This window comes from Sebastes fasciatus, chromosome 9 (genome assembly GCF_043250625.1).
Source record: "Sebastes fasciatus isolate fSebFas1 chromosome 9, fSebFas1.pri, whole genome shotgun sequence".
NCBI classification, from domain to species: Eukaryota; Metazoa; Chordata; class Actinopteri; order Perciformes; family Sebastidae; genus Sebastes; species Sebastes fasciatus.
This window is the reverse complement of record NC_133803.1, coordinates 3020665-3036445: the sequence shown is the minus strand read 5'-3', so window position 1 is coordinate 3036445 and position 15781 is coordinate 3020665. Positions and strand designations below refer to the sequence as shown.

Genomic DNA, 15781 nt, shown 5'->3' with positions numbered 1-15781 from the left:
CTCTCTCTCTTTGTTATACACTCTCCTAAAGGCGGCGTCCTCTCCCCTCTGCTCTGCTCCCTGTACCTGTACACCAACAGCTGCACCTCCACTCACCTGTCCGTCAAGCCTCTGGAGTCTGGAGACACCACCCTCTTTGGGCTCATCTCTGGTGGGGATGAGTCCATCTACAGGTGGAAGATTGACCATCTGGTGACCTGGTGCCATATTAACAATGTGACGTTTAAAGACAGTGGAGATGGTTGTGGATCAGAGAGAGAGCAGCTCCACTACACCCCCACCACCATGTGGGACTGCCCAGTCCACAGGCTGCTTCATCTTTGGCCATATTTACCAACTTTTAACTTTCTAACTCTTCACCACTGATAGCTTGTAGGCTACTGCTAATACTACTGGTCTAATACTGCTACAATACTAGACTACTGCTACTACTAGTCTGCTACTGCTACAGTACTAGGCTACTGCTAATACTACTAGTGGTGGAGGAAGTAGGGGAGAGCAGGGTCGGTTGGGACACTTTTTAATCAACACCAATAGCATTCATAGAGAGGCAAAGTCCCGCCCCTTCTTGGACCCCATGGGATCTTATTTAGGAAAAAATATGCAAGAGACAAATATATGTATATATATGTATATATATATATACATATATTTATTTATATTTTTTATTTTTTGCTTTTTATTGGTATTCTGTACAAAATCCAATAAATCACAGAAATAATTGTATAAACACATTATAACCCATTTATACATATAAATTATTTAAATCCGATAGAAACGAAGATGAGACACACAAAAATAAAGGAGGAAAGAACCAAAAACAAAAAGTAAACAAACAAAAACAAAAAACCTAATTATAAGTTGTGAATTATATGTAATATGGGGTCAGCAGTTTAAAACTTCAATGTCAGTGGTATCCATTTTTTCTATATAGATTAAAAAAGGTCTCCAATATAGCATAACATTTCTGAACACGCCCTCTTGTAGTATAGCGAATCTTCTCCAACACCAGACGATGTATGAGATCTTTAATCCACATACTAAAGGTTGAAGGGTACTTCTCCTTCCATTTAAGAAGTAGAAGTCGTCTAGTTTAGAGAGATGCTAAAGCTTTCATATTCTTTGCCTGGCGACTAAGATGTATGTCTTGTGGAGCTACTCCAAATACTGCAGTAATAGCAGAAGGTTCTATGGGTACTTCCAAAACATCTGAAAAGGTTTTAAATATTGACTGCAAGAAACTATTTAGTTTTGGACAAAACCAGAACAAATGTGAGAGGGTGGCGGGTGCTCTCCTGCATCGGTCACACATACGGTCGATAAGAGACAAATAGTTTTTGGATCCTGTTTAAATTGCACCATGAATCACACACATATGATGTTTGTCAATTTAAAACATAATTTTGCAAGTCAAGAAAGTCTCAGTTTGTCGTAGTATCATTTAGTTTTGTGTGAAGCCGCTCAGTGAACTACATCTCTCGTGTCGCACAATATACGTCACCAACACTAGCTGGCTAGCTAACTTAGCTATGACCACGCACAAGTGAAACGTTATCTTACCTGATGTGTTTAATCCAGCAACTCCTGGTCTTTCTATCAGCCAGGAAGAGAAAGAAGGATCAGACCCGCTACTGGTGTGAGTTCATGAGAACAAGTAACAGAGGTGAAGTATTTAGGTTCTCAGTTAAACTTTAAAAGTCATGCTAAAAAGATTTGTAAAACGATAAAGACTAACCTTAGCTGTTTTAGGATGATAAGAAATGCTTGACATTTGACTGTGCTATGCTGTTTCTAAATTCAATGATTTTCTTACATCTGTCCTATGGTTTGGCTGCCTGGTCCCAGGCCAACCAGTCTGTAGTAAAATCCATCGAGTGTCTCTACAACATGGCCCTGGAAATCTTGGACAAAAAGCAAATAAGGTACCATCATTGCCGCATTTTGAGTAAATACAAGATGATGATTTATTGATTTTCATTATGTAAAGCTTGTGTTTAAAAGTTTGAACGGACTTACTCCTCTGCCTTTCTGCAAATACATCATGAGACTACAGAGCTGTAGCAGATCCACCAGAGCAGCTTCAAGTGGCAATTGTAAAGGTCAATTCTGCAAAACATCTTCTGCTAAGACAACTTTTTCTCTGAAAGGAGCGAATGCTTGGAACTCGCTACCTGATCACTGGAAATTTACTGCAGACTTTACCACTTTTAAGAGAGCAACCAAATCCTGTTTAATTCAGCGACAAAACCTTTACTCATGTCTAGTTTATAAATGTGTGCTTTATTGTATTTATTTATTTTTCCTGTACTCATTCCTGTTTTAATCTCTTATTTTCACAAAAAGCCCTTCTAGTGACATATGTCGCAAATTAACATCCGCTATAAGCACTATGATACTTGCATCCGATAGCCCTTTTTAAAGGGACTGTTTGTAACTTCTTACAAGTATAAATCATTGTGGGTCGGTGTCCCATGCGCGCTCGCGTGTGGCTATGCTGTTCAGACTCAGACTCCAACACAAACTACACAGAAGCACCAAAACCGCAAAGCTCTATCTAGTGAAGCCCGTCTGTTAAACAGTGTTGGCTGCGGTCAGAGGACGTGGGGGAGGCTGTAGCTTTGGTCTCCAGGACCGGAGTCTCTGCTGTACTCTGCTCCTCTGCTCCTCTGCCTTCCTGCCTTCACTCACACACCGCACTCTTTCACTCCACTCTCACGTGCACACTACACACTACACACTGCAGGAGAGTTAGTTTAGCCCTGAGAATATCTAGTGAATGTACAGTGGACGTTTGTGCAGAAATAACTGCTGCAGCTCCTCCAGACCAACAGAGGTTTCCCGTGTCTTGTGAAGTGACGGGGCTCCGCAGAGAGAAACGTTATTATCTCCGACCAAAATTCCGGTGTCTCCCCTGTTCCCTCCGGCCGCGGTCGGGAGGCTGAGGCAGGAAAAGCCAACACTAGGATCAGCATTGATTCATGGAGAGACCTTCGTCTAGTCAGCTAACATTACTGCCAAGCAGCTGAAATATAGAGTGATATTGTGGTTTTAGCTGACGTGTGTCTCCTCACTGTTTTGAGCGATGCTCGTTCATGTCTATGTAGAGCGAGCACAAGCGCGAGCAACAGGACGATGACTCTCGTTGACTTAACATCCACAGGTGTCGCTGTTAACAAGCAATTTCTGATTCCTACGAACAGTCCTTTTAAGTTGTCTATGTACTGTACTTTGTATTCGTCCCTATCAAATAATCCACGAAATGAAATGAAGAGAGGAAGAGAGAGAGCGATATCACTTTCACAAATTTTGGATTTGTCGTCTTTCTAATTATGTATTTTCACAGTCTGATACTTCGACAGTTTTACAACATTTTGCGACTTTATTGACTTGCAAAATTGTGTGACAAACATCATGTGTGTGATTCATGGCGCAATTCAAACAGGATCAAAAAGATATTTGTCTAATTTTTTCCGAAATTAGTTGGTCCACTGGACGGCGTGGAACTTTGCGTTTTATTACTCACAGACTACTTGAACAGTAATGAAAATAATGTGATCCCTGGACAGATACAAGTGTCTGCTAACAATGATCGATGATCGAGGAGTACTCGAGCAGAGGAAGATTATGGAGAGCAGTTGGAAACTCACACTTGTATTTCTCAACTGTGCTCAGGAAGGTTACATTCGTCATGTTCAGCCACTTCAGGAAGCTCTCCAGATTGCAATTGCAGTGGAACCGATTTGCAGCCAGGCTGAGGAAGCCGAGAGACCGAAAAATCGTAGGGTCCGGGGAGGCTAAAAAGTTTTTTGAGGCTGACCGGAAAGATATCCGGCTGCAGATAGGTTAAGGCATTAGACAAGAGGTCGATCTCTATGATCAAGCCTAGACCACTGAAAATCCCTTGTGGGAGAGTCGCAAGTGAGTTGAAGCTTAAATCTAGACCGAGCAGACTCTCTAGAGGATCAAACAGGTTGAGGCACTTCCCCTGCACCCAAAATATTTGCAGGGAACTGCCATGAAGATCCAGCACTTGCAAACTATTATTCCAAGGTACTGTCACTTTCGGACTTAGTGTGCACCACTTGATGACGTTGCCACCATAGAAGAAATTTTGGAGATGATTTAAATTAGTTAAAATATCATAAACATCCTCCAAGTTTGTTAATCTGTTGTCTGCAACATTCACGTGGATGCTGTTCTTGCCCAAACCCAACGATGTTCCTTAGCGATTTCAATTTATTGTCGCCCAAAAGAAGATATTCTAAGTTTGGTAAAGGCGCAGGAGAACTCAGGTCTTGCAGTGAATTTCCTGTCAGATCTAACGATCGTAAGCTTGGAAGACCACTGAATGCTTTGTCTCCCAGTGCGCCAATGTGGTTGAAAGACAAATCCAGCACCCGAAGGTCTGTCAGATTGGTGAATGTTGGAGAATATATTTTCTATTTCTATTTTTATACCTCTGGGTATAACACATGTGCAGTGTAACTGATGACGCGTTGATGACGCAATACCCCGATTCGGCATTTTTCGAGAATGAGAACGGGCTCGCTGAACAGGTTTTTCCAGGGTAACTGGAGGATTTGCATGCACAGAAATCATGACACCACTGGGAGTGCTGATTCTGAATATTCTCCTCGGGTTGATGGGAAGGTTTCCTTAACACATAGTAATTATTCGAGTGTTGAAAGAGGCCACAGGTGTCACTGTTAACAAGCAATTCTGATTCTTACAAACAGTCCCTTTAAGTGATATATGCGCACACATACTAATCATAGGTCAAAACCTCGCTAAATTTGGCTGAATCATAAAAGGTAGAAGTGGTCAAACGAAGAGGCGTTTGGGAGCCCAAAGAGCCGGCTCTTCTTGGTGAGCTGAGCCAAATGATCTGGCTCACTAGAAAGAGGCGGAGTTCCCATCACTAACACGCGCAGTGTGCGGTCGTGTGTTGCTATTGGCTCATAGAGGAGACCAGATTTGACAACCTATGTGCCGCTGTATCCCGATGACGTGACGTGGTGATGACGCGGGACCTCTCCTCTTCTGTCCTCCTTGTTGTGCTGGGGGAAGGACAGTAACCCGGGTTAGTAGTAGTTCTTATTGCAGTAAGAGCGGAAGCAGCTATGGCTCCGAGTGTGGACGCTACAATAGTGATAATAGGATGCGGGATATCAGGTCTAGCAGCGGCTCACCGGCTCGTTAACGCGGGATTTCATCACGTGAGGATACTTGAAGCGACTGCAAGAAGCGGAGGAAGAATAAAGACCGGCAGACTGGGTGGGAGACCATGAAGACACTACTTACAACTTTGCAGTTTATCTTTTTAGACTCACTCCTGTCACTCCCTGTGACGTCACAGTGTCATTTCTTTAAAGTCTTCTCCAGTGGCTCCTGAGCTCTGACAGGAGCGCACAGATCTCTATTATGATATAATCTATTAGCCTTTTATTGTCTTGTAACTACTATTTTAATCGATCTACTGAGGGATCTTACACATCCAAGTCTCACCTAATCGAAAAAAGAAAAAGGGTTGTTCTTTCTTAGCCCCTTTCCATTCCGCCCTCTTTTCTTTTTTTTTATAGAAGAGTAGGTGTGAGGGACAGGGGTAGAAAGTCCCATAGAAGTGGTGGTCATCATCTGAAAGCTGGAAACCTGAAGATTAATTAGAGATTCCTCTCAGCACTGTGTGTCAAGTTGTTCTAGTCATAAATCAGGATAAAAAATTAATTAATAAATTGTGAACTTGTATAAGAGCGTATAACATGATAGAAGTATATGATGGTTATCCCCATGCTCTATCATGTCTCGTAATTGTTGCAGCAATTTTTTGGGTTGATACCATTTGTTACACAGATTTAGTGCTAAATTGAACCATTTTTTTACCCCTGGAGAATTGATTTTAAAAAATGATTAATAATCCCTCCAAAATACCACATTAAGACACCAAGACCTTGAGGAACACCATAGAAAAAGCCATGCTGTGATTTGGGATCAAAAACTTTTGACATTTGAAGTTTTCTGCAAGAATTGCATTTTTCGGTGATGGGATGGCGAGAGCTTCTTTTCTGGAAACTACTCAGAAACCCCCTTATTGTGAATCTAGCTAGGAAAGCCATCCATCCTCTGGATGCTCTAGGTCTCTAGTTTGTGGCTGTAAAGTTTCATGAGGCTGTGATTATCCTAGAGGTCACCACAGGTCATTTTATACAGTGAGGTCACATTTCAAAAAATGGTCTCACAATGAAATGGCTACTATGGAAACTAACATCATCACACATGAATAGAGTTGGGCTCATTGGATCCACAAGAATCTCAGCTTTACAGTGATATCCAATTTATGCGATTCCAAGACTGTTTAGGGACCCCAGTATGCAGAAATATTCAAATACACCATTTTAGTATCTGTGAAAATAATTTATACTGCATTCAAAGAGCTGCATGTTTTTTGCCCCAAACTGCATGTGATCATCATAAAGTGGGCATGTCTGTAAAGGGGAGACTCGTGGGTACCCATAGAACCCATTTACATTCACATATCTTTAGGTCAGAGGTCAAGGGACCCCTTTGAAAATTGCCATGCCGGTTTTTCTTTGCCGACATTTAGTGTAACTTTGTAGCGTTATTTAGCAATCTTCCCGACAAGCTAGCATGACGTGGTTGGTACCGATGGATTCCTTAGATTTAATCTAGTTTCATATGATCCAGTATCTTCACTCTAGCTTGAAACCTCAGCCCGCAACAACATCTGAAAGACAGAATAGCGGCCGGGCCCGCCGGCGGGCCGTAAGAACTTTAAGGGGTTTTAACCCTGACCAGACCTAGCTATGTCTGCTGTAAGTCATGTGACTGACTGATAAATAAAAGATGATTTTGCAAGGGCTATACCCTATCATAAACAAACAGCAATACAAATTATAAAATATATATATGTTCCATCTGCAGGTGATAATATTGTTGAGATAGGGGCAAACTGGATCCATGGACCGTCCGAGGAGAACCCAGTGTTTCGTCTGGCCCGTGAGTACGGGCTCCTGGATCCAGAGGCCCTCACCCCAGAGAACCAGGCCATGGACACCGGAGAACATCCCCCCTGGGTTCCCAATATCTTCAGCAGTTCAGGTCAAGTCAATTTTATTTACAGTATATATTTATACCGGGTCCTTCTGTGTGGAGTTAGCATGTTCTCCCCGTGTTAGTGTGTGTTTTCTCCGGGTTCTCAGGTTTCCTCCCACAGTCCAAAGACATGCAGGTTCATTGTTGACTCTAAATGGTCCCGTAGGTGTGAATGTGAGCGTGAATGGTTGTCTGTCCAGGGTGTACCCTGCCTTCACCCAATGTCAGCTGGGATCGGCTCCAGCCCCCCCGCGACCCTGAACAGGATAAGCGGTTACGGATAATGAATGAATGACAACGTGTAGCCAGTGTCATTGATTATTTAATGCAGTGTGTGAGCTAACCTGATGATAATAAGTATTCTGTGGGTTGTGTAACGTGTGCAGGTCGGAAGCTAAATCCTGAGGACTTCTCTCCCGTTAAGGAGATGTTTGTTGAGCTGCTGGAGGAAAGTTCAGAGTTTGCGAGTGGAGGAGGAGCACCCTTTGCCTCTTTGGGAGATTTCATACGGTCAGAGGTACGTTTCTCTCAGAGACTCTAATAATAATAATAATACTGGCAGAGTGTTTGTGATGAGAACTCACATGTATGGACGTTTTTATTGGACTTTATTAGTTGTAACCCACAGAAGACATTCCACAAATATGTACCATGATCTGCAAATATTTCACTATCCACAAACATGTATTTTTGTATCTGTGTTGTGTAAAGTCACATCCACAAAAATACAGGGCAATTTGCAAATACACATAACTTACTCTGTAAATACGTATTTTAAGGTTTACATGTAAATTGATAAACACACATTTGTGCATCTATTTCTACACGTGGAATGCTATTTGCGCACTTACAAATCGCTTCCTGTGCATTTGTGGGCCATGTGACATTTGCAACTTCCCTCCTGTTTGTTAACGTAATTTTGTCCAATTGGTACCGCACAGCTGGTAGCTACGTGGTTTGTGTACATGGCTTGACATAAGTGCATATTTAACGGTATGGAGACAGAGCGTCCGATGTTATTAGGCTATAAGTAAACAAGATAAGAAGATAGATTTGTCTTTTTATTTACTTATAGCCTAATAACATCGGACGCTACAAACCACGTACCTATCAGCTGTGTGGTCAAGACTAGAGACGTAACCTCTGAAAAGGGTGTTTAGGTGTTTGTAGTGAAATGAGGAGGTATCGTATCAGATAACATAATTTATATATATTTATATCATTTCAATTTCACCAATCAGCCATTCCTCATCTTTTGGAATAAGGAATAAATAGAAACAGGACGTCTGACAAAACCCACACGCTGCGCAGCGCTTCGTCTCTCGCGGCCAGTTAGTTCATTCTAATAGAAAACAATGCAATCAAACTGATTTAGTCACTGACGCTGGCTCGCGTTAAATAAAGATATTCCACGTCGTCTTTCACCTCCAGAAGCCAGGCTGTTGGTTGTCTCCTTAGACTCTACTTCTATAGCTTTAGACTGTAGTTCCGTCAGCTCATGTGAGGGAATGTCGCCCCCTCCTGGTGGAGCTAGTAAATGCACCTCTTACTTACAGATTGGTACAAATTGGACAAAATTACGTAAACAAACAGGAGGGAAGTTGCAAATGTCACATGGCCCACAAATGCACAGGAAGCGATCTGCAAATGCGCAAATAGCATTCCACGTGTAGAAATAGATGCACAAATGTGTATATATCACTTTACATGTAAAACTTAAAATACGTATTTGTGAATAGTCTTCTGTGGATTACAACTATTATCTACAGATCTGCTGCGGTACCAATTGGACAAAATTCTGTAAACAAACAGGAGGAAAGTTACAAATGTCATGTGGCCCGTAAATCCACAGGAAGCGATCTGCAAATGGGCAAATAGATGCAAAAATGTGTAGATATCCATTTCCATGTAAACCTTAAAATACATATTTAAAGAGTAAGTTATGCGTATTTGCAAATTGCCCTGTATTTTTGTGTATGTGACTTTACACAACACAAATACAAAAATACATGTTTGTGGATAGTGAAATATTTGCAGATTATGGTACACATTTGTGGAATGTCTTCTGTGGATTACAACTAATAAAGTCCAATAAAAACTTCCATACACATATCCTTGATGTTAAACTGCACCTTGCAAGAATAAAGAGTGATTGTTCCTTGTTGTCTTGTGCAGGTTCAACAACGAGCAGCAGAGAAGTGGAAAGATATCGATGCGACCACCAGATCTCTGCGTCTGTGTTTGATCAGTAACATGTTGAAGGGGCAGTGCAGTTCTAATGGGGCTCACAGCTTGGATGAGGTGGGCCTGGGGGCCTCTGGCCTATACAAGACTCTTCCTGGAGTGGACTGTACATTCCCAGGGTTTGTACACCAATATTGCATACATACTGTAAAGTGCAGCTACTAACAATTATATCTAGAATCAATTTCATTCAAATGTTTCGACGTGAAGAAGCAGCGGCTCTACCCCGAACAGAAGACTTATAACAAAACACCACTCAGGTTCAGATCAGGGAGACCGTTCCTCCCAGTCACCCCCTCCAGGTTTCTCCATCGTTGCCCATGTGAGCGTTGAAGTTCCCGAGCAGAACTATAGGCCCGATCCCAGTGTCCACACTCACAGACTCACAGACTTTGAGGCGCGTTCCCACAAAGTCCGGGAGGGTTTAGGGCTGTCCCGCTGTCACATCGTCAGGTCCTTGAGGGCTTTCTCACAGACATTTTGAACACTTTATGAAGACTTCCCGTAAGTCCGCATTTCTGCAGACTTTGCCTGAGGGAATTACCCACATTTCATAGCGTTGTGACGTTAAACACAGGGTTGCCACGGTTACCAGGGGAAGCCCGGAGGCGTCAAAAAACAAAAACAAAATTATAAACAAGGAGGACGGCACGTGGGTGTTCAGCCAGGCATATTTCAATTTACACAGAAACATTAATATTAAGGATTTAAGATGGTCCATAAAATAACACATGAAATCAGAGGAATGCAAGCATTAGACTTTATGACACACCTGGTTTATTCATCAACCCATCCATCCATTATCTGTAAACGCTTATTCTGTCTCCAGGGTTGCGGGGGGGCTGGAGCCGATCCTGATGACATTGGGGGGTGGGGGGTACACCTGGACAGGTCTCCAGACTATCACAGGGCTGACACATAGAGACAGACAACCATTCACGCTCACATTCACACCTACAGGACATTTAGAGTGAACAATGAACCTAACCTGCATGTCTTTGGACTGTGGGAGGAAACCTGAGCACCCGGAGAAAACACACGCTAACACGGGGAGACCACGCTAACACGGGGAGAACACGCTAACACGGGGAGAACACGCTAACAAGGGGAGAACACGCTAACAAGGGGAGACCACGCTAACACGGGGAGAACACGCTAACACAGGGAGACCACGCTAACACAGGGAGACCACGCTAACAAGGGGAGACCACGCTAACACAGGGAGAACACGCAAACACGGGGAGAACACGCTAACAGAGGGAGACCACGCTAACACAGGGAGAACACGCTAACACGGGGAGAACACGCTAACACGGGGAGACCACGCTAACACGGGGAGAACACGCTAACACGGGGAGACCACGCTAACACGGGGAGAACACGCTAACACGGGGAGACCACGCTAACACGGGGAGACCACGCTAACACGGGGAGAACACGCTAACACAGGGAGACCACGCTAACAAGGGGAGAACACGCTAACACGGGGAGAACACGCAAACACGGGGAGAACACGCTAACAAGGGGGGACCACGCTAACACGGGGAGACCACGCTAACACGGGGAGAACACGCTAACACGGGGAGAACACGCTAACACGGGGAGAACATGCTAACACTGGGAGAACACGCTAACAAGGGGAGACCACCCTAACACAGGGAGACCACGCTAACAAGGGGAGACCACGCTAACAAGGGGAGACCACGCTAACACGGGGAGAACACGCAAACACGGGGAGAACACGCTAACACGGGGAGAACACGCTAACACGGGGAGACCACCCTAACACAGGGAGACCACGCTAACAAGGGGAGACCACGCTAACAAGGGGAGACCACGCTAACACGGGGAGAACACGCTAACACAGGGAGAACATTCTAACACAGGGTTATTCATCAACCATTTCTTTTAAATTTGCTTAATAAAGTTTGACAAAAACAAGTAAACTGATTTTTTGAAGGTTTCCTCTCATCTCGTAAAGGCAAGAGCCTGGAAGATGTTCAAATAGGCAGCAAAAAACAGGAAATAAAAACACACAATTTGCATATCAAGGTGAAGTGATTTGTAGCTGCAAAGTGCTGTCCCATTCATATTTTTACCATTTCAGGCCCTCGCAACATCTCACACTCAACCATTTACCAGGTGACGTCAGTCAAGTCCCCGAGGGTTCAGGGCTTAAGGCCTTAAGGGGGAACATTGTGATTGGGCCATAGAGTCCCAAACGGTATCCTTTCCAGGATGCCACCCAGAGAAAAAAGCAAACCTCAGAGACTTCCTCTCAGCGACTTGCAGTAGCATAGTGGCAACCCTCTTGTTCCCTAAATCTAGTTGGTACCGCTCCACCTCCTGTACCAGCTCCGTCCCCTGTCCCTAGAACCAGTCTGCGATGGGGGTCAGCATGCTTAGCTCTCCGCTCTTGCTTTCCTGCTGGCTTACAATGCACCGGAGTCCAATGTCTGTCTCTGCGGGTTGCGAGCCCGCAGGATGACAGCTCCTTGTAGTTCTTTCGGGCTATACCTGGACGAACCCCGTGGGTCAAGGCCCGGCCACCAGACGCTCGCCGGTGAACTGCCCTGCCAGGTCTGGCTCCAGGAGGGGGCCCCGGTAGTTTTACCTGATACATACAGAACCTTATTCAGCATGTTCGCTGTACATCATTCAGTCTGTTAATGAAGTGATTGTCGTAGTGTCCGATTAACTTATACATCACTTTCTTTCTCACGCAGTGGGTACGAAGGTCTGATCAAACACTTGATGTCGGAGCTCCCCAGTGGTTTAGTGAGCTACAATCAGCCTGTTCGCTGTGTCCACTGGAACAACACTGAGGAAAGAGAAAACCCGGTGATGATCGAGTGTGATGATGAGGAGAGAATCGCTGCGGATCATGTTATTGTCACAGTACCTCTAGGTATATCAGACACGTACATTCACAAACACAGTTTGCTATTTACCGTCTCAGTGCATGAAATGTTGAGGTTGTGCTACGACTCCGTTTTTAACAGGACCTCTAACATTTTCAACCAATCACTGTTGCCAAGAGCATTATGTCATTAAGCATTACATTTGTCAACTAATACTCGTAAATTTGCTTGTAAAAGTACTTATACATTTTATTTTCTATTTGTAATATAAACATATGAATTACTAGATCCTGTCACTAACTACAGTCTCAACCATAACACATCTCTAATTCTGCACATTAATCACAGTTAAACGTGATATACAGTTTTCTGTGGCTTTTGATGTGGTAAATAATAAAAAGTGAATTCCTTGTGTAGTTTTAAGCAGAGATTAGATTTGAGCTAGTCAGACCGTAACCTAACTTGTTCTGGTTTGTTCTGTTTCATCAGGATACCTAAAGAAGCACCATTCAGCCTTGTTCCGTCCTCCTCTCCCTCTACACAAGCTGCACTCCGTCCAGAGACTAGGTTTTGGAACAAACAATAAAATACAAGTGGAGTTTGATTCACCGTGGTGGGATGCCGACTGTGAGGCTATCTATCTTGTGTGGGAAGATGAGGTGAGACTTGCAGTCAATGAATAAAGGTGTACATTAACTGTAAAGTGCATGCAGAACGCATATATGCAATTACATGTTAAATAGAACACACTTAGGTTTTGATGTATAGCCTATGCAAAGAATATTTCAGTTATTATAATCATCGGTTCAGGATAACTCTCCTCGACCATCTCATTTATGCCTCATTCTCCACCCGCTCACTTCAAAAAAGTATGATATTTATGCCACTAGTTAGCAAAAACACTAACATATACAAACATTTGAACCGTCTTCTCTTGTTATGATTCAGGATGCCATGGTGGACCAGGTGCCAGATGTACAGAGGTCCTGGATAAAGAAGTTATTTGGCTTCACTGTGCTCAAACCCACTGAAAGGTCGACAACCACAAATACTGATGCTTGCCTGCCTTGTTTATGTTGTATTTAATGTAAAATAACTGGTAGAAACATCCATAAGGAATGCTGTACTGTGTGACTTTCAGGTATGGGCATGTTCTGTGTGGCTGGATTGCTGGCCATGAGTCAGAGTTTATGGAGACACTTTCTGAACAAGAGGTCACACACGCCGTCACACAACTCATCCGCAGATTTACAGGTGAGTCTAAATCAATTACAAGCATTGGGCAACATTCTCCTCCATTCAGAGCGCATTACTTCCTCAGCAGGATCTTTATATTTTCTGTCTAAAATGTAATTTTTAGAATGATCTCTGTCAGCACTTACGGCCTTACTGTGTGTATTTAGGAAACCCTACCATCACCCCGAGGAGAATCCTACGCTCCCAGTGGTTTCATGACCCCTGGACATGTGGATCTTACAGTTACCCAGGAATAGGCTGTTCAGCGCAGGACCTGGACAACATGATGGAGCCCCTGCCTACGAAGGGATCACAGTCACAAGTATCTACATGTTCATACTCCAACACAGAATGTGTTCACCGAGCATAAACACATAATCACATATAATTAACCGAGGTGTAAAGCTCTTTGTTACAACTATTTGGTCTGTTTCAGGCCCTGCAGGTGTTGTTTGCTGGAGAGGCTACTCATCACTGCTACTACTCCACCGTCCATGGAGCTCTTCTCACTGGGTGGAGGGAAGCTGACAGACTCATCGCTCACTATCAGATTCCTAGCTAAAGTCTGTGACTTCTTCAAACTATGATCTCAGAGTTGATTTGGATTGTGTGAGAGCTGCTGTTTATTTAAAGCAGCCCCACATATTTTATTTTTGGAGTAATTCAGATCATGCCTAATAACCTTGGTGAACTTGGAGAAGTTTGATCTTTCCTTGCAAAAGTTATAGTGGGATACACATTCTTTCATGTATCCCCTCTAAGCACAGATGAAGCCCTATCAAGTATTTTATTTGATATATAGCCTACCTCAGATCATGCCTAATGAACTTGGTAAATTGAGAAGATTCTTTCCCAGCAAACACGTTCAATAACATGTTGTCATGGTCCTGGGTTTTGGTTGTAGTTTATTCCTTGTTGTATTTTGAAAGTCACTCTCCTCGTGTCATGTTATCATGGTTTTACTTCCTACCTCTGTGCGTTTTCCGGCCTTTTTGATTGTCTGCCCCGCCCTGATCCGTTTCACTTGTCCCACATTAGTTCTGCACTCACTGCTCTCACTTCCCCAGTCAGTCAGTCAGTCAGTCAGTCACTGTTTACCTCAGTTCCTTTGTTCTTCGGTTCGTCTTTCGTCATTCTTTGACGAAAGATGAAAGAAGTCTGTTTTCCCTTACGAAAAAGTAGCATTCTTCAAGTTTATTTTATGAAGTATACTTAAGTAATTATTCAAGTATATTTCCCCCATGTATACTTCATGTAGTAAGTATACTAATATCAATGTACTAGTAGTATAATTAATTAAGTATAGTAACTGTAGTATTGTAGTGTAGTGTGTAGTAAGTGTGTTAAGTGTACTACTTCTACTAAATTGGCCCACTTTTTAGTTTATAAAAGTATCCTTTCAAGTATACTTTAAGTGTAAGGATAGTAAACTTTGAGTACACTACTAATTTACATAAAAGTTTTATTTTGTACTACAGATATACTGATAGTACTTAGCCAATGATTTATGTATTACATAAAAAAAACTAATTTTGCTGTTTGACTAGACGTTTTGTGATGATAAAAAAAATGCCTTCACGGTGAATCCAAAAACATAACGTAACGTAAGTAAATTTATATCGAAACATCCATTTACAAACTCTCACACACTTTAATAGGCTACTCTATCAAAATGTAAGCACAACTACAAGCCAAGTATACCTTTCTGTAGGCCTATAAGGCAAGAATACTTAATTATACTTTTATAAAATATATCTCGATCAAAGGATTACGTACAAGTATAAGCCAAGTATACTTAGACACACACACACCCCCCCCCCCCCCCCCCCTTGGTTACTGGTTGTCATTATTATGGCGTTTAATCAGATGGTGGATATATGATGGAGTTAGGTAATGATAGTGTGTTTTGTGGTGATTATTATCAGTATAAATTGCATGTATGCTTTTGGGGATATATTATTGTTGGGATTTATTATTTCTTAGATGTACTGATAATTGACCTGATTTATTTGAGCGTGATTAATAATAATGGTAATAATAATACCTATTGGTAAATTACTGTTTTATTTTGGTTTGTTTGGAGGTAACAAAAGTAACAAATGTGATGATGCTGATGAAATGTGAAGCAGATAAAAGGAAAGGAAATTATCCAGCACTTGTTGTTCATAATGACCGTATGGTTTAACTTCTCTCTCATTTTAGTTTTTTGTTATCAACCTAACAACCTCCTAACATCAATCTTCAAACGAAGTCAGACATTTAAGAAATGAACTGTTTGCATTGCTATGGAGTTTAATAAATGCAAGAGAAAGGAGTGAGTTGTCCTGTGC

General features: G+C 42.5%; 1 protein-coding gene and 1 pseudogene across 2 annotated transcripts; one reads left to right on the top strand and one right to left on the bottom strand.

The window, feature by feature from the left end:
• The first annotated feature begins 805 nt into the window (after nt 1-805).
• LOC141773455 (peroxisomal N(1)-acetyl-spermine/spermidine oxidase-like) lies at nt 806-15680 on the top strand. Of its 2 annotated transcripts, none has more exons than XM_074645328.1 (10): nt 806-1922; nt 6940-7116; nt 7497-7627; nt 9286-9473; nt 12081-12262; nt 12705-12874; nt 13164-13249; nt 13357-13469; nt 13619-13773; nt 13888-15680. In XM_074645328.1, the coding sequence occupies exons 2-10, from the start codon at nt 7065-7067 to the stop codon at nt 14011-14013; spliced, it is 1203 nt and encodes a 400-aa protein (XP_074501429.1). In that variant the 5' UTR covers nt 806-1922; nt 6940-7064; the 3' UTR covers nt 14014-15680. The 2 variants fall into 2 exon arrangements, with proteins under 2 accessions (XP_074501429.1, XP_074501428.1); XM_074645327.1 differs by lacking the exon at nt 806-1922 and adding an exon at nt 5089-5274.
• On the bottom strand, nt 3029-4586 carry LOC141773566 (toll-like receptor 5; annotated as a pseudogene).
• Nucleotides 15681-15781: the final 101 nt, after the last annotated feature.